General features: G+C 52.9%; 11 protein-coding genes across 11 annotated transcripts; 3 read left to right on the top strand and 8 right to left on the bottom strand.

Moving 5' to 3' along the window:
* Nucleotides 1–582: 582 nt before the first annotated feature.
* On the top strand, nt 583–2,756 carry N7539_008965 (putative acid phosphatase; the record flags this gene model as incomplete). Its single annotated transcript, XM_056938560.1, has 5 exons — nt 583–1,052; nt 1,220–1,439; nt 1,499–1,745; nt 1,853–2,640; nt 2,721–2,756. The coding sequence occupies 5 exons, from the start codon at nt 583–585 to the stop codon at nt 2,754–2,756; spliced, it is 1,761 nt and encodes a 586-aa protein (XP_056785937.1).
* A 177-nt stretch (nt 2,757–2,933) lies between these two features.
* Nucleotides 2,934–4,923, bottom strand: N7539_008964 (MFS transporter; the record flags this gene model as incomplete). The annotated part of the gene is made up of 3 exons (XM_056938559.1): nt 2,934–3,873; nt 3,932–4,332; nt 4,483–4,923. The coding sequence occupies 3 exons, from the start codon at nt 4,921–4,923 to the stop codon at nt 2,934–2,936; spliced, it is 1,782 nt and encodes a 593-aa protein (XP_056785936.1).
* A 1,472-nt stretch (nt 4,924–6,395) lies between these two features.
* On the bottom strand, nt 6,396–7,688 carry N7539_008963 (tryptophan synthase subunit beta; the record flags this gene model as incomplete). The annotated part of the gene is made up of 1 exon (XM_056938558.1): nt 6,396–7,688. The coding sequence occupies one exon, from the start codon at nt 7,686–7,688 to the stop codon at nt 6,396–6,398; it is 1,293 nt and encodes a 430-aa protein (XP_056785935.1).
* Nucleotides 7,689–8,716: 1,028 nt separating this feature from the next.
* Nucleotides 8,717–9,433, bottom strand: N7539_008962 (uncharacterized protein; the record flags this gene model as incomplete). Its single annotated transcript, XM_056938557.1, has 1 exon — nt 8,717–9,433. The coding sequence occupies one exon, from the start codon at nt 9,431–9,433 to the stop codon at nt 8,717–8,719; it is 717 nt and encodes a 238-aa protein (XP_056785934.1).
* Nucleotides 9,434–10,030: 597 nt separating this feature from the next.
* Nucleotides 10,031–10,354, bottom strand: N7539_008961 (uncharacterized protein; the record flags this gene model as incomplete). The annotated part of the gene is made up of 1 exon (XM_056938556.1): nt 10,031–10,354. The coding sequence occupies one exon, from the start codon at nt 10,352–10,354 to the stop codon at nt 10,031–10,033; it is 324 nt and encodes a 107-aa protein (XP_056785933.1).
* Nucleotides 10,355–11,837: 1,483 nt separating this feature from the next.
* On the bottom strand, nt 11,838–12,536 carry N7539_008960 (uncharacterized protein; the record flags this gene model as incomplete). The annotated part of the gene is made up of 1 exon (XM_056938555.1): nt 11,838–12,536. The coding sequence occupies one exon, from the start codon at nt 12,534–12,536 to the stop codon at nt 11,838–11,840; it is 699 nt and encodes a 232-aa protein (XP_056785932.1).
* Nucleotides 12,537–14,473: 1,937 nt separating this feature from the next.
* Nucleotides 14,474–14,803, bottom strand: N7539_008959 (uncharacterized protein; the record flags this gene model as incomplete). Its single annotated transcript, XM_056938554.1, has 1 exon — nt 14,474–14,803. One exon carries the CDS (start codon nt 14,801–14,803, stop codon nt 14,474–14,476), a length of 330 nt encoding a protein of 109 aa, XP_056785931.1.
* Nucleotides 14,804–15,887: 1,084 nt separating this feature from the next.
* On the bottom strand, nt 15,888–17,192 carry erg6 (sterol 24-C-methyltransferase; the record flags this gene model as incomplete). Its single annotated transcript, XM_056938553.1, has 3 exons — nt 15,888–16,782; nt 16,882–16,916; nt 16,989–17,192. The coding sequence occupies 3 exons, from the start codon at nt 17,190–17,192 to the stop codon at nt 15,888–15,890; spliced, it is 1,134 nt and encodes a 377-aa protein (XP_056785930.1).
* Nucleotides 17,193–18,006: 814 nt separating this feature from the next.
* Nucleotides 18,007–19,244, top strand: slt11 (Pre-mRNA-splicing factor ECM2; the record flags this gene model as incomplete). Its single annotated transcript, XM_056938552.1, has 2 exons — nt 18,007–18,144; nt 18,213–19,244. 2 exons carry the CDS (start codon nt 18,007–18,009, stop codon nt 19,242–19,244), a joined length of 1,170 nt encoding a protein of 389 aa, XP_056785929.1.
* A 345-nt stretch (nt 19,245–19,589) lies between these two features.
* Nucleotides 19,590–20,112, bottom strand: N7539_008956 (LYR motif-containing protein; the record flags this gene model as incomplete). The annotated part of the gene is made up of 3 exons (XM_056938551.1): nt 19,590–19,684; nt 19,792–19,968; nt 20,040–20,112. 3 exons carry the CDS (start codon nt 20,110–20,112, stop codon nt 19,590–19,592), a joined length of 345 nt encoding a protein of 114 aa, XP_056785928.1.
* A 236-nt stretch (nt 20,113–20,348) lies between these two features.
* N7539_008955 (putative ribosome associated DnaJ chaperone Zuotin) lies at nt 20,349–21,815 on the top strand (the record flags this gene model as incomplete). Its single annotated transcript, XM_056938550.1, has 4 exons — nt 20,349–20,501; nt 20,565–20,705; nt 20,770–20,985; nt 21,021–21,815. 4 exons carry the CDS (start codon nt 20,349–20,351, stop codon nt 21,813–21,815), a joined length of 1,305 nt encoding a protein of 434 aa, XP_056785927.1.
* Nucleotides 21,816–22,083: the final 268 nt, after the last annotated feature.

Here is a 22,083-nt window from a genome sequence, read left to right as displayed (position 1 = left end):
AATCTACTAGACAGTATATTTGAGCGTTTCTCCCGACCAAGAAAGATCGTGCCTTGCGCCCGACCCTACTAAGGTTCCAGAATCACGTCCACAGAGAGTTCCAATTTCGACTCGCTTGGCGGGATCCTCAACACAGTTAACACTCATTGGAGAGAGTCAACAATTCCCACCTGCAGAGCAGTATGAGATTCAGCCCAAGGAGCAAGTTTTTTGACCCGACTATCATACGTGATCTCTCTCGAAATCTGTCCATTGCGGGGGAATCCATGCGAGGAATAGCGGCCTCGTAATTCTCGGAGTTACCGCAGAGTCTCGGAATGGCTGAATTGTAGCTCGGTCTAGAATGAGATAGGGAAAGTTCTGTAGATGTCTGATCTTATGTTATTCTTTTACAATCTGCCTTTCTTGCCCTCCGGATGAAGCTGGCGGGGCAGCACCCTCGCAATCAAGAGGATGGCTTGGCGGAATGCTTGGCGTGTGCTTAGAAAGCTGACTCGCAGTGGAAGGTGGCTCGTCATGTCAGTCGTGGTGTCTAAATGGAAACCACCATCGACATGCGTTGAGCAAGCCTCCGAGCAGAGTATGGATCCAGACCTCTCCATGCTTCGACTACCCATGCATACATCGGTTGGAGATCTCGGCCATCATCTTCCTATCGATCATCCAGCCATTGAGCACTGCACGAGGCGCAACGTGCATCCAGGCACCCCTGCCAATTTGCATCTCCACTGCGGCCCTTCGGCAGATCCACTCGCAAACATCCCACCAGTGAAACTTTTGCGCAGTCATGGTCAACGGCGAGATTCGACCTTCCAATCCCTTCCTAGTCTAGCATGCCTCACGCCTTCAAAGACCGCATGGTGCCTGAAGAACTGGACGCGATCGCGCCCGCTGACCAGTGAAGCTGATCTGCGATGCAACGTCCCTCGCTTCCACGATGAATCTCCATCGGTCTGGGCGGAGTCAGTGGCCCTCAAAGGCCGCGACGGACGCCCTCGTATCCATCTCCCTAAGCGATGGAGAGGGGAAGATAGATACGACGTTCCAGGCCGGTACGATTGGCGGGTGGCACCCTCATTCCTGCGCGTGGATTGCCAGCCAGATACCATTTTCGAGATATAAGAAGGCAGCATGATCCAGCCAGGCGAACGAAAAGAAGAAGAAAAGAAAGTCTTCCCACTCGTGCAGCCATCGAACCGGCAGGTCAACAGATGTCCAGAACCGAAAAGAGGGCCTTGTTATCTATCATGTTCACCAAGCAGAGTCTGTTTGCCTTTGCCAGCTGCCTGGCTCTTGCTGCCGCCGACACCTCATCTGTCCAGTATTCTACTGCAGCTGAGATCGAGGCCGCTCGTGAGTCGGTGCTCCCTTTTTCGCCGGTCTCCAATGTCAAGGGTGCCGCATTCAACCGGCTCGTCAACATCTGGATTGAGAACACCGTGAGTGGTAACTACGCGCAAAAAATATTGAGTCTTCCCCCACTGACTATCACCCATAGGACTTTGATACCACGGCGGCGGATGCCAACTTTCAAGCTCTGGCCAAGGAAGGTATTCTTCTTACCAACTACTACGCCGTCACCCACCCTTCGGAGCCCAACTACTGCGCTTCTGCTGCCGGTGATGACTTTGGCATGGATAACGATGCCTGGCACCAGGTCCCCGCAAATGTGTCCACCATTGCCGACCTCTTCGATACCAAGCGCATTTCTTGGGGCGAGTACCAGGAGGACATGCCCTACGCCGGTATGTCATGCCCACCACCCACCTGCCCAGGGCTCCCCCATGACCGAGCCAGTCGTCTCAATGGGCTGAATCAACTAACACCCATCTCTTCTCCTCTCCCCGATCAGGCTACCAAGGCTTCCGGTACCCTGCCTCCGGCCCCAACAGCTACGTGCGCAAACATAACCCCCTCGTCCTCTTCGACTCGGTCACCAACGACGCCGTCCGCCCGCGCCAAATCAAGAACTTCACCACCTTCTACGAGGACATCGAGCACCACCGTCTGCCCCAACACATGTTCATCACCCCCAACATGACCAACGACGCCCACGACACCAACGTCCAAGTCGCCGGAAACTTCCTACACAACTTCATGACTCCGCTCCTGAGAAACGACTACTTCACCAAAGACACCCTCATCCTGCTCACCTTTGACGAAACCGCGTCCTACAAGCAGTCCAACCGCGTGTACTCGATCCTGCTAGGCGGCGCCGTCCCCAAACACCTCAAGGGCACCCAGGATGACACCTTTTACACGCATTACTCGGTCATCGCCTCGCTGAGCGCAAACTGGGGGCTGCCGTCCCTGGGCCGCTGGGATTGCGGCGCCAACTTATTCAAGCTTGTCGCCGACAAGACGGGCTACGTCAACTGGGAGGTGGACATCCAGACGATCGATGCCAACGATTACTTCAATCAGACGTCGCCCGGTCCGCTGTCCGATGGGTCGCACACGCACTTTGTGGCAGAGTGGCCCGTGCCTACGACGGAGGAACGCTGCTCGGCTGGACATGGGATCCTGCATGCGGTCAAGAAGACTTATAAGGGGCTGAAGCCTACTTATAACTATACCAGCCCGGTGCCGTATAGTGTTCCTGCTGGGATCAATCTGGGTGTGAAGTATACCCGTACTCAGGTGAGACACGCCTCCGGTGCTCCTCGCACTTTTCGAGAGAAAGTTTTGAGTCTGGCAAATACTAATTCTATGATTCTAAGAAGCACGGCCACGTGGAGAGTGGGATTACGAATTAGATACCTAGCGGGGGTGTTGAGGAGAAGTTTCCCGGTGTTGTCATAATTACTTGAGTATAGAAAATGCTGAGCGCTTCAATGACTCTCTTTTTATTTCTTTTTGAGAGATCAACTCTTGGATTCGAGCACGAAGCCACATCAGAAAAACCCTTCCAAAACTAATCTCGGGTGACCCATTCAACCAGCAGCATACGTGCTCCTCTTTCTCAAAATCTCGCCGAATTTCCATAGGAAGATCGGCGCCGGAAGCCCAATCGCAATCGAGATAAACGCCAACAGACTATTTCCCCACCCATAGTGTAACTTGTTATACATATAAGGCGCAAACAAAGGGAACCCGAACCCGGCGAGCGAGCGCAGCGACGAGGACGCTGCCAACGCACTCGCCGCGTACCGCGTGTACGCATCCACCATGTACGTCTGCATACACTGGAACGAGATGATTGTTCCCGCGGCAAAGAGCACGGTGCCGATGTTGGGCGCTATCCAGTGGCAATGCGTTTGGGCGGTCCAGCCGTAGATGAAGAGTCCTACGGGGACGAGGAAGGCGCCGATGCCCATGAGAGGCACGCGGAACTCGGGTCGTCCGACGCCGTTGTTTGTGGCCTTGAGACGGCGGTAGATGCGGTCGTTGAGCGGGGCGCAGATCTGCGAGCCGAGGAAGAAGCCCAGGCCCAAGGAGATATAGTTGAGTCCGCCGATACCGATGGATTCGTTGTAGTATGCTTTGCTGGTCCAGAGGACGGGGAAAGTGGAGAGCACGAGATACATCAGTCCGTAAATATAGGCCATGTAGCAGGCGACGACCTGGACGATCGATTGAGTGAGGAGAAGACGAAAGGGTCGAACAAGAGACCCGCTCAGGACTTCGGTGAGAGTCTTCTTCTGCATCTCTGCTTCCGTTTTCCAGCTGGGGTCGCCGGTTTCTTTGCGGATCCGCTTGGCGCGGTCGCGCAGAATGCGAGGCCCGTAGGTCTCGCGGAGCAGGAAGAGACCCATGAATTGAACCAGGGCGTCCGCGATAGATACAGAGTAAAACACCCACCGCCAGGATGTGTTTTCTGCGATGAAGCCTCCTGCCACGGGGCCCAGTGCAGGCCCCAGAAGCGGAGCAAGGCTATAAACGGCAACGCTTTTCCCTCGCTCTTCCGGTCTGAAGCAATCGGAGAGCACACCACCACCTATGGCCAAGGGGGGCACTGCCGCCCAGGCCGGAGAAGAACCGACACACAATCAGTTGGGTCTTGTTCTGCGAGACGGCGCAACCGACATTGAACACGAGGAAGAAGGCATTGGCCAGCTGTAGGACGATTGCGCGCCCATAGATCTCCGACAAGGGTCCCAGAATCAGAGGCCCCACCGCGTAGGCCAGGATGAAGATGGAAAGCATGAGCTGCGAAATGATCTGATCGGTGACATTGAATTGGCTGGCAATAGTGGACAAGGCTGGAGCGACCATGGAAGACGAGACGGGCGAGATGAAAGTGAACATGGACACTGTGAGCGTCGCAGCCCACTTCTTCCCCGTTGGCCAATTCTTGGGGTTTTCGGGGTCATCTGGGCCATCCCATGTTACCTTTTGAGAGTATTAGTTTCGTGGTTCATGAAGGAAATGGAGAGAGAGAGAGAGAGAGAGAGAGAGAGAGAGAGAGAGAGAGAGAGAGAGAGAGAGAGAGAGAGTGCGAGTAACCGAAAGTCAACCCCTTCTCGAAGATCCAGTACTCACCAGTTTCCCCCCATGACGTGACTTGGTCGACCGGAGTGTCCTTGATTGTTCCAGATCCTCTACCGGCGCCTGACTTTTCTCTAGATCGACATCGCGCTCATTCACAATCCCACCTCTTACTTCCTCCACCGTCTCGATCTTGGTCGCGTCCAAGGAAGAGCCATCTTCCTCCTCATCGTTTGCCGCCTCCTCCCGATGATCGCTGTCTTCGTGACTGTGATAAAGTGCATGATCATCGAGATAAGCGGCCGAATGCACCCGGGTTGCCTCTGGACGTTGGCTTTGTGACCGAGAGGACCTCCTGGAGGCTGATCGTCGTTCTGATGATGAGGGTCCTCGTGATGCGTGGTCACTGGTGGTGGAACTGGTTTCATCCGAGGTTGAAGTTGAGGTCGCGTGCGGTGTTGAAGAGCGGCGGTCCGAGCCGACCTCTGCTGTCATCGTTGCGTATACCACCAACCCGAGTCCCTTCTACGGATCGTGTGATCTTGGACGGATGGAACGAACGATCGCGTCAAGTACTATTGAAATAGTTTGATACCCTTAGTAGTCATGGAGCGTGAGAGAAGAAAGCGATCGATGGTTTGTCAACCTCGACGACCAGTTTACTGAAGGTAGTGGCAGAAACAAGCCAATGTGCCAATGATTCCAACACTTTCAGACTCCTCAACGGCAATCAAATCCAAAAACCGGGCAGCCCGAGTGCAGCGCGTCTAGAACTTATACCACCCTACCATCATTCGGCTCATTCCGTTGCGGTCTGAGAGGTGCCGAAAGCCACGGACAGGAAGGGAAGCTCTCTGTTTTTTCCATGATCAAAGCGCGGTGATTAGCCATTACGTGGAGCGTTAAGTCCGGGTTGCTTGCTGTCAAGAATGGATCGAGAATCGCACTGGAGACTTTGCGCTCCACTCGCTCCGCTCCCCTGCTGCCCGGACTGAGTTTTGTGCACAACTGCACACTGCTCTTTCATAGGCGGCATCCGAAAAAGCTTGACATCGTCACGGACTCACGATTATCTCCGAGGTCCCCCCTCCAATTGAGTAGTTAGTTGTGGGCCAGTTGAGTCATGGCCGCCAACACGGCCTGAACCGGTCGGTTGCACTGTTTTGGGCAGGTGGTGGAGGTCAGTTGGAAAGCCCGGCGGTCTAGCGCGACACCCCAATGCCTCTTTGTAGTGGCAAGTGGACTCGGTTGGGGACTGCGCATCGGACCCAGCTGGGCTCGGCATCTCGGCACGGTCACGTGGCCTCGTATGCTCGTGGTGGACGGGGGTCTGTGTGTCCGTGCATGGCTCGCTGCAGGAGTCGTGACTCGTAACTACCGTACCTAAGGCAAACTCAGTAAGTTAGGTAGATTGACGACGGTACTCCAGTGCTCTCGACATTCCGTCTCTGGAAGTCCTCATCTGACCCGATGCACATACCATGATGCCACATTCTCATTCCCGCTATCAGATCCTTCTTTCCAAACACGTGCTGTACATGCAGGGAACGGAACAAAGACAGGTGGAAGTCTGCAGACGAGTCAGAAGACCCCGGCAAAAGATCCCGAGGCCTGGTGAGACGCCAGGAGTAAATCGAGGCCTTTCCCAAGCTATCATTTGATTTGTATGGCAAACACACCATGGTTCATATGATGGCCAAGGCTTTATCGGATCTGTTACATCAGACCTCTACTGACGACATTAGTGTTACGTTCTGTGCAAATCGAATTCCTCGCCGTGAGATCCTTTGACCACCCTAATCTAAACGGTGCCCTGGCTGTCGGGAAACAGGCAAGTGTTTCTCGGTGCCGGAACCTTCACACAGGTACAGTCTTATTGTTGAAAAAGCGAAAAGTAAAGAGGCCGGGTATATGCCCTGGGCGATTGAAATAGGGCGTTCCAGCTTCAATTGTACTGTGACCAGCATTTAAGGGGAAAGGTGGTTAGTAGTCTCCTCATTCAAACTCTTTCCAACAGCGCTCGCATCTGTCGCCGGAGCCTTTACGCCATAGTTCTCAAGGATGAAGTCGACGTCCTTATCTCCACGGCCAGACAGGTTCACCAGGATCCTCTCAGAGGAGGGACGCCGAGCTGCCAATTGAAAGGCAAACGCCAGGGCATGTGCACTTTCCAACGCCGGGATAATACCCTCGGATCGAGTCGTTCTATAGAATGCCTCAACGGCCTCTTCGTTCGACACCGCGGCAACCGATATACGTCCCGTCTCGTGAAGCATTGCCATTTCTGGACCAACGCCGGGGTATGCGAGTCCGGACGCGATCGAGGAAACCTGCGCAGGTGTATCGTCCTCTCTCTGCAGTACCACAGACCGAGCACCATGCAATGTGCCGGGTCTCCCGTACGAAAGAGTCGCCGCATGTTCACCCAGCCGTTCAGATACACCGCACGGTTCCACCGCGTGCAGAGTCACCTCGGCATCGTCGACAAAGCCCGAGAACATCCCCATGGCATTCGATCCTCCAGCCACACACGCGACCACGTGCTCCGGCAGACGATCTTCATCCTGTGCCATGTCCAAGAATTGCTTCCGTGCTTCCTGGCCCACGACACTTTGAAAATCGCGAACGATCATCGGAAACGGATGTGGGCCGATAGCTGACCCGATCGCATACAGCGCAATCTCATGCTGCTGTACGTATGCGTGAAAGGCAGAATCACTCGCTTCTTTCAAAGCAGACTGGCCTTGATTTGCAGCCACCACCCGCGCGCCGAGTAATCGCATCCGCCCAACATTCGAGCTCTGCTTCGCAATATCCACCTCGCCCATATGAATCTCACACTCGAGGTTGAAGAACGCTGCCGCGGTGGCCAGAGCAACCCCGTGCTGTCCGGCCCCCGTCTCAGCAATAAGTCTCTTCTTGCCCATCTTCTTGGCCAGCAGGGCGAATCCAACACAGTGATTGATCTTGTGTGCCCCGGTATGATTCAGATCTTCTCGCTTCACGAAGATTTGGGCCCCGCCAATCTCCTTGGAGATGTTCTCGAGGCAGTGGATTGGGGTGGGCCGGCCTTGGAGACCGATTCGGGCCCTGGTGAGAACATGTTGGAATTCTTGCGTCGAGTGTAATTTCTCGTAACTCCCGGCTAACTCTTCCAGCGCTGGGCGGAGCTCGGCTGGATAGTGGTTACCGCCGAATTGACCAAAGTAGCCATTGGAATCTGGGTATCTCTGAAGGTAGTGTTTTTCCGCCGTAAACATAGCGACTGTAGTTCGAATTCTTTTCGTGAGATTCTAATCTTCAGACAGAAAGTGTGAGGCTATTCTAGACGTAGAGTGTATAGCCCTTCAAACGGTATATACACACTGAGCTCAAGGTGCGACGGATGGATGTAAGCCTGCTCCAAGGCGCCAGGCGTTGCGCACTTTATAATCGGGACCCCTTGGCGTAGTTGAAGCTTGAACAAACTCGGTGACTCACACACATCCAAATCCCATCTAATACCAAATCAGCAAGACATCGAGCTGCTAACTCACCAGTAAAGTACTGCTGGCTGCTGAAGCTTCCCGTCACGGGATCACTTTAGGCGGGCTTTCTCCGCATTTGGTAGCGGGAGCACGGTCATGCCCGTCCGTTGTGTTTATGTAGAACCCCCCAGCAGGGCGATCCGCCCCGCTTGGAGCCGAACACCTCACCTTATATCCTCTGAGGTACATTTTATGACTGATCTTGTGCGAGTTCGAACCATGACCTAGGAAGATCGTGTTTGACTTGAATGCTCGGGAGCAGTGAGCTGCCCATTTGTACGGTTTAGGCCTTTGATATCGGATCTGAAACGTCTCGAGTCTTTCACTTTGGGTGCCCATCGTCAAGTATGCAAAAAACACTGATCCGATCAATCGCTTCGGGGCCGATCCGACCCGACACGACCCGACACTGAGTCATAATTCAAGATTTCCATGGTCTACTACTCCCGTTTCTAGGTAAGATAGGTATATAGAGGTAGTTGAAGCATGCTGAGGTAGGCTCGTAAGTATGAAAAAGGAACATGATGGCTCCAAAGTGCAAGACTGCCTGGAGCTCTCCACACATGTTTATAACGGTGCGGATCCCGATGGTAAAGTTTCAGATTAAGCTATGTATCCATCAGCCGCCCACGGAAGATCGGATGAAGTACCGCCGCACATGACTTTCATTGGTAATTGTCTGGGTCATACATCCAACAGTGCATCTTGATTGAGACAGGGTCTAATGAAAAGGAGAGCTTCACCTCTCCCGGTCTGAAGTCCTAGACAAGCAAAACTGCAAACAAAGACACGGCCAACCCAGTCGCCAACATATCACCCCGTATCTCCGAGCTCCAAACACCACCAGACCGAGACTGGCTTTTGAACGGATCAGGGTAGGACGAGACTTGGTCTTTATCAATAGTGACCACGGAGTAGTTCCCAGACACAACGGTATGATCGCGACGCTGGCTCCAAATCGGAGCACAAAATCTTCCAATGGTACCCTCCTTGACCTTCCCTGTACAATTTCGGAGAGCCCCTTCATAGCAAAACGTCGCGGCGCTGAAAGCAATATATCCCGCCTGGCCAGGCTGCAGGATACGCGTCTGCTCGACAGTGGCGATGATCGTGTCGTTGAAATGCGGAGCGGGCATGGTCACATTCTCGGCAGAGAGAGTTCGCTCCACGAGGTTAGCCCAGCTCGCACGGTACGTAGAAGTCACGTTGTCGCTGAGCGTGAACATCTGGTCGCCGTAGGCGGTTATGGTACAGTTCGCGCCTTGGAAAGTTTCGTTTGAGTGTAAAGGGCAATAATGTGCTGCGCCAATTCGAGAGAGGTTTTGAGCGCTCATCATAGCTGGTTCGTGGTTCCAGTCGAAGATGGTACATCCCTCTTGTTTTGATGGATCTTCGGTGTATTCAGCGAAAGTGCTTTGACCACATGAGAGGAGAGTAGCCAGAATCATCCAGCAGTTGAAAGGTTGTGTCAACTTCATCTTGACTGGCAGTAGCAGAGGTACGGTGCCTTTCTGGGTGTGTCGAGCGGAGTTTGCTTCGAGGAAAGAAGTCAATCAGCTTTGGGGATACAGTCTGACACCTGTCGGGATTTTATATCGTATCTGCTTTATGCTCTGCTTATTACAGTCCAGTTCATCGGGTTTCGGAGCATACTGAGAAATGTGACGTCAAACAGGAGGTTCGCCAAGAGTGCGCTGGGGCAGATGACCAGCATGTCGCAGTAAAAGACATTAGCTAGCTGGCCAATCTGTCCGGGGACCCTGAACCAAGATCCACGAACGAAGCCATCGTCCACTTGTCAGTCTTTGGGCCCCTGCACTCGCACCGCTATGGAGACCGCCACATCACAGTGCCCCAGGAGTTCCGTACCATGTGCCTCAGCCTCTGAGAGCTTTTGATATGTCCACAGACTCCGAACCCTGACCTGACCTGATCCAGCGCGGTGGACAGCGCCAAGCGTCTCAACAGGGGAGTCATGTGTGAAGCGTGGCATTTTGAGTGGTTGCTTGCCACAAACGGCCCCCAAAACTACTCGGAGGCTGCATATTGAGAGAACCACAGGAGATCGAATCGGATCAGTCAGGGGGGGTTGTAAGCTTGGCGCCAAGTCTTGGCCCCCGGCCCCTCGAACTACCGCTCGGTTTCTTATTCTCAATCATGTCGAACATGTCGAGGTTACGGCTGGTGTTGACATGGCTCACTGTGGCATCTGTTTCAGGGCTCATGTCGAGCGATGGGAGAATGGTGGTGCACAGGTCGAGTGCGACGAAAGACGTAATTGCCCAGATAAACCACCGTGTGAACGCTCCGATTTCCATGGCACTCAGCGGTGTGACCGAGTGGCAGACACGGACGACATCATCGACATCATAGTCCAGGAGGAACGTGCACTTCCACATACATTTGGGAGCAGTTGAAGGGCATGTCCATAGTTTCAGCGCATTTATTCGGGCAACACCCGTTCACGGACCCATGCCAGCAAAAATGCCGAGCCCAATCGGGTAGATGTCATATTATCTAACCAGATCATTGGTATGGAAAGGGCTGCAACACAGACAACCTGAATGAGGGAAGAGTAGGAAGGTAAATTGATCCGTTCATGTATTATGTAATATGTACGGGGTTCTGCCGGAGCTAGATAGTGGCAGAATCACATGCTAGACATCCAACATAGATGGAGCGAGATAAAACGGTCCATGCTTATGCCTAACAGCACTTGGCCTCGACAATGTCACGCATCTACGATCGCAATAGGCAGTACAAGGGGTTGCCTACTCAAAGAGGGAAATAATCGATACAATCCGTGATGGGGATTCCTCTCATTTACGTCCGTTGAGATGATTATCCTTTGGAAGCGACCATGACATATTGCGCGGATGAAATCATCGTTACACACTTCCCAGGGTCGTAACAGGTCGTTTACTTGGCAACCACTCTAGGGAACAACTCCAACAAGAAAAAGCACTAACGAACTCCCCCGTGCGTGGAGTAGGGGCCGACCTCTTCAGGTCTCTATTCGTTGAGGCCCAATGAGACGAACTAGCAAATCGGGTGCATAAGAGAGGTAATCTAGTGAGCACCTTCTTACTCGCATTTTCTGTCCATGGAAAAGATGAACCTAGCTCCGGGGGGCAAGCAGGTATAGAGCTCATAGTTGGTCATGAATGATTGTGTACCTTATAGTGTGTACTGCGTATATTAGTGTGTACTCAGGTACTGTGTGCTAGTTGCAGAACGAAGCGACGCTACATTGGAGCCAGGATCTCACTTCCGGCAGAATTCTGGCTGTCTGATTGATTGGTGGGGCGGTGTTGAGTCCCAATCAAGGGGGGTTATCACGTGACTACCCTCGAAACCGCCGTTCGTCCCGTTACCCGTCGTCCTGGCAGGATGTTCCTCTTCTAATTCGCTGTTCGTGGCGGTCTGGACGTGCCAAAACGAGGTGACTTGCTCGGCTTTGCCAACGCCCATAACCTCCGGCGTCCCTGTCAATTACGGGGAGCGTAGAACATGAAGCATTGCGACGGTACTGGACGGATTGACTATAGCAGTTACTCCACTGGCGAAGTAGGTAGGCGGATCCGGTGGATTCAGTCTCGAAACAAGCTTCAGATTCATCGTCAGCCGTCATGGTACCATAAATCGGGTGGAGCACCACTGGCCCCATGGGATCTCCAGGTACAATAGTAACAGACTAGTAGTAGCAGTAGCTACCGGTGGCTCGAATGTGGATAGGTACTAGGTAGAACTGCTACCAACCTCAAACGTAACTTTCATATATGACCGCGCAGCTCAAATATCATCAGTACTCTTCAATGCATACAACATGTCATAGGACGAGAAACAACCCCCACCCCCCCCCCCCAATTCAAGACCCCGGGTTTAAACAGCCAGCACGGCCAACAAAGACACAGCCAACCCGATAGCCAGGACATCTCCACGTATCTTGGAGCTCCAAATGCCACCGGAGGTGGACGTGTATGGATCAGGGTAGTTCTCAACTTGGTTTTTGTCGATTGTGACCACGGAATAATTACCGGTGACAACGACGTGATCACCACGCTTGCTCCAAAGCGGAGCACAAATCCTGGCTCTGCTCCCGTCCTTGATATTACCCGTGCACTTTTGTAGGGCGCCCTCGTAGCAGAACATCGCGGCCTCGAAAGCAATAAACCCTGCCTGGCCAGGCTGCAGGCTTTTCGTCTGCTCGATAGTAGCATTGACCGAGCGGTTGAAATGGGGAGCGGGCATATCCACATTTGCAGTGGACAAAGTTCGCTCTATGAGATCGGCCAACCAAGGATGGTATTCGGGTTCTGTAGTGTTGTCGCTGAACAGAAAGTTCATAGTACCATTGCCAGTCAGGGTACAGTTCTGGCCTTTAGAATTTTCGTCTGAGCGTGCCGGGCAGTATTTCGCAGCGCTCACTGGGCGCGGACTCTGAGAATTTGACGTAGCGGGCTTGTGATTCCAGTCGAAGACGGAGCAGTTGTCTTCGGTCTCTTTAGCGAGAGTGACTTGGCTGGGGAAGATAAGACTGGCCAGGATCATCCAGCATTGAAAGAATTGAGTTGACCTCATCCTGAGTCGTGGCGGCAGAGGTACAGTACCGTTCTGTGTATATCAAGCGGAGATTGTTCTGATAAATGAAAAGATACTGCCTTGGAGATACAGCATGGTCTCTGCTGGACTCTTTATAGCGTCAACTCTTCGTGTCATGCTCATTCCCTCCGGGCGTATTAAGAGAAATGACGTCAAAGGACTTGAGCCCGAGATGCACAGCATTTCGCAGTAAGACCTCGACCAGTCGACCATTTGTTGTTCAGAGGACCCTGAACTAAGATCGACGAAGCCAGCCGCCATTCATTCGTTCATCTTTTGAGCCACTGCGTCCATGCCGCTCTGGAGAAATCAGCACTAATCCAAAAAGCCTATACCATCAATCTCAGCCGTGACCCTGATCGTGAAAGCGCGGAGAGCGCCAAGCGTCTCGACAGAAGAGGCAGGCACGGAGCATGTCGATCCTAAGGGTTCTTTGCCATGACCGACCCCCAATACTCGAATGCTGCATGCGGTAAGAACCGCAGGGGATGGAATCAAGTCAGTCGAAACCCGCCCACCTTGATGCCAAGCCTTGACTCCGCCCCTTTTGGCCGGGGTGAGTGAGAATGGTGGCGCTCGGTTTCTTATCCTCGTCCATATTGAGGTGTTGACCGACGGCGACATCGCTGAATGTGGCACCTGTCTCCGGAGTTATGGTCTGGTGAGGAAAGAAAAGGCTGTGATGCCCGACTGAAGTGAGCCTTGAATGATTTGTGATGATACCCAGATGGGTAAGCGTATGCACGCTCCGGCTTACATGACACTGAGGCGGCATGGTAGACGCGCATGGCCATTGACATCATAGTCTAGAACACGCGCTTCTATCATCTCTGGAACTTGCGAAAGCCTGCCTCGTATTTCCAGCGCTCTCGGTCGGAGTTGATCGATCATGAACCAGACCAGAAGAAATTTTGAACCCGGTCGGATGAATTTCAGAGTATGATAATGTTTGAAGGGAGTCGAAGGGCTACTGTGCAGCCAGGCCGGAAGAGGGCAGAAAGGGATTGTGAAAAATGTGAGGCTAATGAGTGTGAGGTTCTACCGGAGCTGGGACTGGCAGAATTGCATACTCGATAACAAGCAGAGATGGATGGAGATATAATATCATATGGCTCTTACAATTGGAACTTGATCTCAGAACTGTCACATTCTAATTATTGTCCCTTACGGCCTACAGTACGACGGGTTACTGACTCAAAGAGGCAAATTGTGGATGCAGTCAGCCATGGATATTGATCCCGAGGACACGCCAGAGTTCACGTATTGCGCAAATGGAAATGTCGTCACCCAGACCGTCGTAAGGTATCTCATCGCTCAATTTAGCATTACTGTCGGGTGCAGGGTAGACAAGAGAAAGCATTGATGATCCCACGCGGAGATGTCCCGACTTAGTTGATACGAGTCTCTTAATGTATTCATCGAGAGCCGTGTGGATTAATTGCCAAATTGAGTAAGGTAGCGAGGTACTACCGTGGGCGCCTATCTACTGACATCTTCTCTCCTTGTAGAGAGAATTCTCGTGGGAATTGACTGCATAGTTCATATCAGGTGCAGGTGGTCATGAATTGCGGTACTTCCATGTATGAGACTCCCTCGGATGTTGGGATCTAATAACTTCGTTTCTCGGCCGGACGGCCTGATAACCTGAATAATTCTTCATTCCACCTGAAACAGCACCATGATTGACGGTTCACCACAATCCCCTCATTCATCTCCCAACGTGACAGATATGTCCCAATCTGATACCGACGATCATCACCACGATGTTGCCCCAAAGTTACCCGCATGGAAAACGTGATAGTCTCCTCTTCGCAAAAAGATAGAAGCACACACACAATGTCGAAGAAGATCTCGCGCCAGTCAGTAAAAGAGATCCCAGTCCAATTATCGACTTCATTCAACCACATACCTACAAATCAATATGTAGGATCCTCGATTTCAGCCATCTCACGCTCCAACCCAGCATGCCAGACACGAACAAGCGTCTTGGTAGCATGAACCTGCTGGATGGGAGCCATAGACAGACTGTCAGAAAGCGCGCGACCGGCTTGTATGTACTTGAAGAACGTCTTCAAGGCCGTTGGATCGGTGGCACAGAGTCCTCCCGGAGAGCACACGAGGAGTGAGAAGAGGGAACGGTCTGCTGGATTGAGATTCTCCAGGATGCGCATGGTTTCCTGGTCTGCGTCTGGATTCAAGGCGCTGATGAGCTCGTATGCGGCGGTGTTGGGTTGTTCTTCTTCCATTGTGATGGGTTGGTGGGTTGGGTTGTTGGGGAGACGGGCTTGGCTGTTGAGTATGGATTTGTATGTGGAAGGAGAAGAAGTCTGACACGGAGGAGGAAAGCTTTATGAGGTAGATATGTCTTTTCAAAAGAGCTGGAGGCAGCCTTGTTCCTGTCGTTTTCTTCCGATTACTCACAGTTGGGAGCCCCGCTGCCAGGTGTCGGCAACAAAGAAGAAACCGGAACAAACAAAGAAATGCTGCAATTACTCGGTGGCTTACATGGACCACTGCAAGATCCGGATGATCCAAAACACTCATCGATCACGAGGGTCAAAGTATAGTAATTCCAATTCCCGAATTAAGTGGATGAATGCGGCGACTTTGCTCAGATACATGTGGCGATGTTGGAGGTACAAACGAAGTGTTGGGTATCTGCGGTCATCCAAGATCGGGTATGTGCAGGCTAAAGGCTCTGAAGCAATAACAAACCGAGTCATGAAGATGAAGTTGTGGATTCGAGCGATTGGACAAGATCCAGACCAATGGACGAGCGAATCAAGGCATCGATTGAATTGCGTACAACGGTCAGGCGTTCTTTGTACTCGAGGAACTGGCAATTATAATACTTGAAATCTCATCATTTCATTGAAAGTTGGCCGAAACCTTGGCGATACCAAACGCCAGTTCTTGATTCATTAGTCTTGCTTGAGGAAAATTACATATCTATGACTGTAACAGGGGGGGCGGAGGGGGAGAGAAACTGAAATGGGTCCGGCAGAAAGTAACAAGCGTCACCACATATCAAGATAGAGCCAAAGATCGACCGAGTCTGAAGAGCAGGGCTATCCCAAACCAACTTGACCTTGTGGGCCGTGAAACAGAAGAGGTATTTGAATAAAGACAAGAAAAGAAGGTAAAAAGCATCAGAACGTTCAAGGGTAGAATAGTGACGAAAAGTCGGATTTCGGCCTCAAAATCACAGGTGAGCGAGAGGAAGATGGAGGTTTTGTAAGCAAAGCTGAGCGCGAGAATCTTCATAACACGAGCCGGGTGAGTACCACGGAGATCATACAAGACCGGACGACATTCTTTAAAATGTCACATTTACTCGGGCTTCTTGCCGACCATGAGGTACATCGGGGTGAACAGGTTCTTCTGAGCACCTTCAACCAAGCAGTCAGCAGCCAGGGCCAAGCTGTCGGCGGTTTTCTGAGAGCCCTTGGGGAAAAGTCCGATGGTCTCACCGGCACCAACGAAACGGTGAGCGATGCCACGACCCCACCAGGTCATGCGAGCAATAGTGAAGAAATCCCAGACGGAACCCATGTGCTTGAATGAACCGGCCAGCGGGTAGTACCAGGGGGTAGCGTCAGGGCGGGCAGCCAGATCCTCGTGGTGAAGGAGCTCGAAGCCAGCATCGCGCATGGCCTTCAAGCCCTCGGAGATGGTGACCATGTTGGAGATGCCGTCACCCTGCTCAATGCCAAGACGGATACGGCGGTGCTCAGGGTCCTCATTGTTGTACTCGTCGGTCATCAACCACTCGTAGACACCGAACTTGCCGCCGGGCTTGAGGACACGGAAGATCTCGCTGTAGACACCAACCAGCTCAGGGGCGTGGACAGTGGCTTCGATGGCGTAAACGGCATCGAAGGTGTTGTCGGGGAACTTCATCTGCATGAAATCACCCTTGACAAAGGCCATCTTCTCCGAGAGACCCTGCTTGACAGCGTAGTGGGTAGCGCGGTCAATCTGGTAGTCGTTGTTGTTGAGACCAGTGACGTGCGCTCCAGTGAACTTGACCATCTCACGAGCAGGCCCACCGACACCACAACCCACGTCAAGAACCTTCATATTCTCAGTAATACCAGTCTGGTGGGCCAGGTAATGCTCGTGGCGGGCGATGGCCTGGTTGAAGGGCTCGCCGTACGCGAAGCGGCAGAAGTGGAAAGACGAACCCCAGCCATATTCGTAGAAATCGGTAGCCAAATTATAATAGCTGGATGACCGTTAGTAAATGGGATTTGCGTTCAAGGGAGCCACGGGGCTTGAGACACGAGCAGAACCTAGGGCTAGAGGGGAGCTCAGGATCACCTACTGTCGGGTAAGAGTGGCATATTCCTTGCGGCGAGCCTGTTTAACGAAAAGAGTCAGTCAGACATGTATTTCCAATTATGAGGCCCAATCAATTGCTCGCCAACTCACCTCGCGGACCTCGGCGGTCTCCTCTTCATGACCCTTGTTATCCCAGTGCTTGAAGTACTCGTCAACGGCGGCCTTCTGGGCCGCGTTGTCCTTTGCGCGCAGCGCAGTCAAGCCACCGCGAGCCTTAGCAGACTTGCCATGCATGGCCTGGTTGAAGGCGGCATCGCGCGCGACATCCTCGCGTTCCAAAGCAGTGGGAGCCATCGTCAAGAAGTGAGGAAGTGGGTATTGAGAAAAGGGGGGAAGGATGGGAAATGTAGAGATCGGAATAGGTAGAAGGTTTTGAGGGGGAGTGAAAAGGGGTCAGTAGCCCGTAGGGTTAAACAAACAACAACAACAACAACAACAATCAAAGCTTTTCCAATTGTTGAGAAGAAGCGAACAAGAATTAGAACTGTCCACCAGAAATATCGTGTGAGTGGAAGGTGTCCTCGAAGGATAAATAGGGAGTGCACCTTTTAGGAGGGTCAACTTTTTGGCGGACCGACCATCGACCAGGCCAATCACATGCCCCTGGCGGCGGAGACAAGCAGGGGACCAAGAGTTCAAACAGAGACCCAATCACGTGAAAGCGTCCGGTCAAGCGGCGGGACTGAGGATTTCCGGGCGGTGGCTGCGTCGGAAGGAAAAGGGCCCGGCGAGATCAGTGGGTGGACTGATCTTGCGGGGAGCGCAGTATGTGTCGTACATCGCGAAATGGAGACTGGCAGGTATACTCTTGTCGAAGCAGCACGACTATCCCGACCCGTGCGAGCGTGCAGATGAAGGTCGTCAGCGATACTCATGTACAATTATTACTAGGAACTTTGCCTTTTGCTCTAAGATCTTTCGGGAATAACGCTGGTCTCGCTATCCGACTTTCAAATCTCAGACCTTTACCCCAACTATCTTGTCAACAACCATATCAAGATCACGTGGGTTTTTCAGCCACACACCGCCACAGTCCTATCGTCTTTGCCCGGCTGCCCATCGACGAAAGTTCCGCGAGTGACCAAGCTCACGCCATCACCGTCTCACTATGCCACCGCAAATCAAGCATGATCTCAACCGCTCCGGATGGGAGTCGACCGACTTTCCCTCGGTCTGTGAGAATTGTCTTCCGGAGAACCCCTATGTGCAGATGCTGAAGGAGGATCATGGCGCAGAATGCAAGATTGTGAGTATATTGCATCTCTTTCGATGCTTTGCAGAACCCGGGACTCTCGCTAACAGCGTCGTCAATAGTGCACTCGACCTTTCACAATCTTCCGATGGAAGGCCGACCGGACCTCGCGTCAGAAGCGAACCAACATCTGTTTGACCTGCGCACGTCTGAAGAACTGCTGCCAATGTTGCATGCTGGATTTGTCATTTGGCCTGCCGCTACAAGTCCGTGATGCGGCACTCAAGATGGTCGCACCCGGCCCAGAAAGCTCTATCAACCGCGAATACTATGCGCAGAACCACGAGAAGGATATCGAGGATGGTATCGGTGCGGTGGAGGAATACGAGAAGACAGACGACAAAGCTCGGGAGCTGTTGCGCCGACTCGCCAACAGCAAACCTTACTATCGCAGACCACGTCGGATCGAAGGTCCATCCAACCCTGAAGGCGAAGAGACCGAGGAGGCAGGCCCCTCGGACTCTGCACGAACACAATCTCGCTATGGCAACGGGCCTGGTCCCGTCCGCACCAGCGAGAGCCGTCTAGGCAACCGGCTTCCCGGTCGTGGAGGTGCCCGCGGAGGTCGCGGTGGTGGCCGTGGAGGTCGTCCATTCCCCAGTACTGCACAGTTGCCTCCCTCGGCGGAAGACATCAAACCCCCAGCCGATCCCAACGTGACTTCTTTGTTCATCACCGGTGTGGAAGACGATCTCCCTGAACATTCACTCCGTTCCTTCTTCGCTGAATTCGGTCAGCTGCGCTCACTTGTGTGCTCTCACCGCTCGCATTGCGCTTTCGTGAATTATGTCAAACGTGCCGACGCCGAGTCTGCCGCTGAGAGATGCCAAGGCAAAGCTGTTGTCAATGGCTGCCCCCTTCGAGTTCGGTGGGGCAAGCCCAAGCCCCTGGATAATATGGACCGAGAGCAACGTATGAGGAATGCTCGTGATGGTCGGGCTGCTGTGGGACCAGTAGCAAAGGGCGGTCCTGAGAAGAAAGCCATCGCAGCAGCTGGCGGAGCTGCCAATCAAGAGGAACAAAGCCAACCCTACACAGTGGCACCCCCTCCTGGTTCGGGCTCCGTGCAGTATGCTAGTATGTCTGGCGACTAAGATATGCGAGTCGAGCACTTCTTTCCTTCTTCTTTTGCTCACTTCGATTGAGGATCGCCACAACATGGGGTTTGCATGATACGATTTCCAATAAGCGGGCGTTGAAATGGATTTTTTCTGGAGTCTGTATGTATGTGTATGCAATATTTTCAAATCAAAAGTACCCCGAGACGCCAGCAATGATACAAAAAGTCGGGTATATTATTGTACATGTTCCAGTCTTGTAACGACGGAAGTTCTTGACCTCCCCCGTCTCGATCAACTGTGAGTCGATATAGTTCATATGGTTCCGCGTGTCAGAAGGAAGTTGCAAGGCGCCAGAGTGCGAGTTTTTACGTAGGCGCTCTAAGATGAGCATGCTTTATGGATCTTGACGTCCTTGTTGCCGACCTTGATCGAATCGTTGTCACCCCGCTCGATCTCGTCGTGGATTCGGAGTTCTTTATCACGAGGTATGTTAGCTTCAATCCTAAAGGTGAAGAACGTCTCATTGAATGGAACATTCGATAAGACCGAGTCTTTCAAGAAGATACGATGAGAAACATACGCCACTTTGCGGATTCGTCATTTCCCTCGCGAGCACCTTGCACGATATTATGTCGGAGAATGTTGGCCACCTCGAGAGCGTGGTTGATGTGCATGCCAGTGTCAACACCGACACGTCGATTCTGATCAAAATTGCGACGAGCCTCCTGTCGCGCGGCGACCATCACACGTAGATCATCTGGGCAACAGCAACTTGTAAGCAATGGGTTCCAACCGAGGAACAGCCGGAGCAAGCGGCGCTACACTAACCTCTGAATGCGATGCGGGTGGCGCGAAGAATCTGGCGATATGCACTCAAGGCAGTGGCACTAGGAGCGGACATTTTGAAAATCAAGATCGATCAAAGTCCGTCTAGATTCGTGAGTTGTAAGACGTCGTCAAGGCAACAAAAGTGAATTTGCAAGTGTCGAGGCCTCCAATGCCCATGACGGGATCATCCGACTGTCGATTGGCAGGCGGCGAGCAGAGGCAGAAAAAAAAAACTGCGGGCGAAAAACCCAACCCGCTGATTGCTCCCACAACATTGAGCTCCAACCCCTCAACCACATCAAAATCGCAATGGCATTTGTGCAGGTTGTCAACGTTTCTCTCCCTTCTTTGCCCTCGGGCTGGACTGCCGAGAAGGACTTCAAGGCTGTTGGCGCTCTCTCCGCTGCCACCCAGCGCAACATTGAGCCCGTGGGCCCGCACTTCCTTGCCCACGCCCGCAGAGTATGTGCATTGTTGGATCTAATCTCTATTGATCGTACGACAATTTTCTGATCAATTCTATAGAAGCGTCACGCCCGTACCTTCTCTGAAGATGAGCGCATCCAGGCTCAGCAGAACGTCAAGAAGACCGAGGATGAGGAGGATGAGGACATCTCCGAGGATGAGGATCCCATGATGCTCGCTCGTGAGGCCAAGGACTGGAAGGTCAGTGATTGCAAACATTTGACAACTGCTGAAGTTTCACTTCTTTTACTAATCTCCACTTTAGGCCCAGGATCACTATGCCGTTCTCGGTCTGACCAAGTACCGCTGGCGCGCGACCCCCGAGCAGATCAAGCGTGCGCACCGCAAGAAGGTCCTGCGTCATCACCCCGACAAGAAGGCTGCCATGGGCCAGCGTGATGAAAACGACAACTTCTTCAAGTGCATCCAGAAGGCCACTGAGCTGCTCCTGGACCCCGTCCGCCGCCGCCAGTTCGACTCCGTCGACGAGGCTGCCGATATCGACCCCCAAGCAAGAAAGACCTCCAGAAGGGCAACTTCTACAAGCTCTGGGGACCCGTCTTCGAGGCCGAGGGTCGCTTTTCCAACAAGCAGCCCGTGCCCAAGCTCGGTGACGAGAACTCCACCCAGCAAGAGGTCGAGACTTTCTACAACTTCTGGTACAACTTCGACAGCTGGCGCACATTCGAATATCTCGACGAGGACATTCCCGATGACGGTGAGGGTCGTGACCAGAAGCGTCACACCGAGAAGAAGAATGCGAACGCCCGCCGAAAGCGCAAGTCAGAGGATATCGCCCGTCTGCGTGAGTTGGTCGACGAGTGTCTTGCCGGAGACGAGCGTATCAAGAAGTTCAAGCAGCAGGCTCGTGCTGGCAAGGATGCTAAGCGTAAGGCCAAGGAGGATGAGGCCAAGCGTCTGATTGAGGAGCGTGAGCGCGCCAAGGCCGAGGCCGAGGCCGCCAAGAAGAACGCCGAGGAGGCTGCTAAGGCTGAGCGTGAGGAGAAGAAGAAGGCCAAGGAGGCTGCGAAGAACGCGGCTAAGAAGAACAAGCGTGTTCTCAAGTCCTCCGTCAAGGACGTCAACTACTTTGCTGACGGTGAGGCCTCCGCCGCGCAGGTTGACGCTGTCCTGGGTGACGTTGAGCTTGTCATGGGCAAGATTGACGTCGACGAGCTTGCCGAGCTGGCCTCGCGCCTGACCGTCGCTGGCAAGGACGGCAGTGCTGTCAAGGCCGCCTGGGCCGATGAGTCCAAGCGTCTCGTGGAGGCCGGCAAGCTGAAGGAGGGCGAGGTTAAGACTTTTGCTTAGATTATAGACAGGGCACGTGATGTATGACGCTGCCTTTCATAAAATGGCTCATGAATGTGAATGTTCTATAGAGATGAATTGATTGTGGATATGCATAACACGCGACTTGTTCTTCCCTGTAGAAGCAAGCTCGCGCGCCGCATTTTTTTATCTACGGCTCATCAGTCGAGACACTCAAGTACTCTGGCCTCCGTCATGGCGAGAATTGCCTTGGAATTCCTCCAATCTCCACTGCTGATACCGTGTTAGCGAAAGTCCCTGTAGACAA

The sequence above is a fragment of the Penicillium diatomitis genome (genome assembly GCF_028827545.1).
Source record: "Penicillium diatomitis strain IBT 30728 chromosome Unknown utg000015l_segment0_segment0, whole genome shotgun sequence".
In the NCBI taxonomy this organism is placed as follows: Eukaryota; Fungi; Ascomycota; class Eurotiomycetes; order Eurotiales; family Aspergillaceae; genus Penicillium; species Penicillium diatomitis.
The sequence above is the reverse complement of the archived record's forward strand: the minus strand, read 5'-3'. Positions and strand labels throughout refer to the sequence as shown.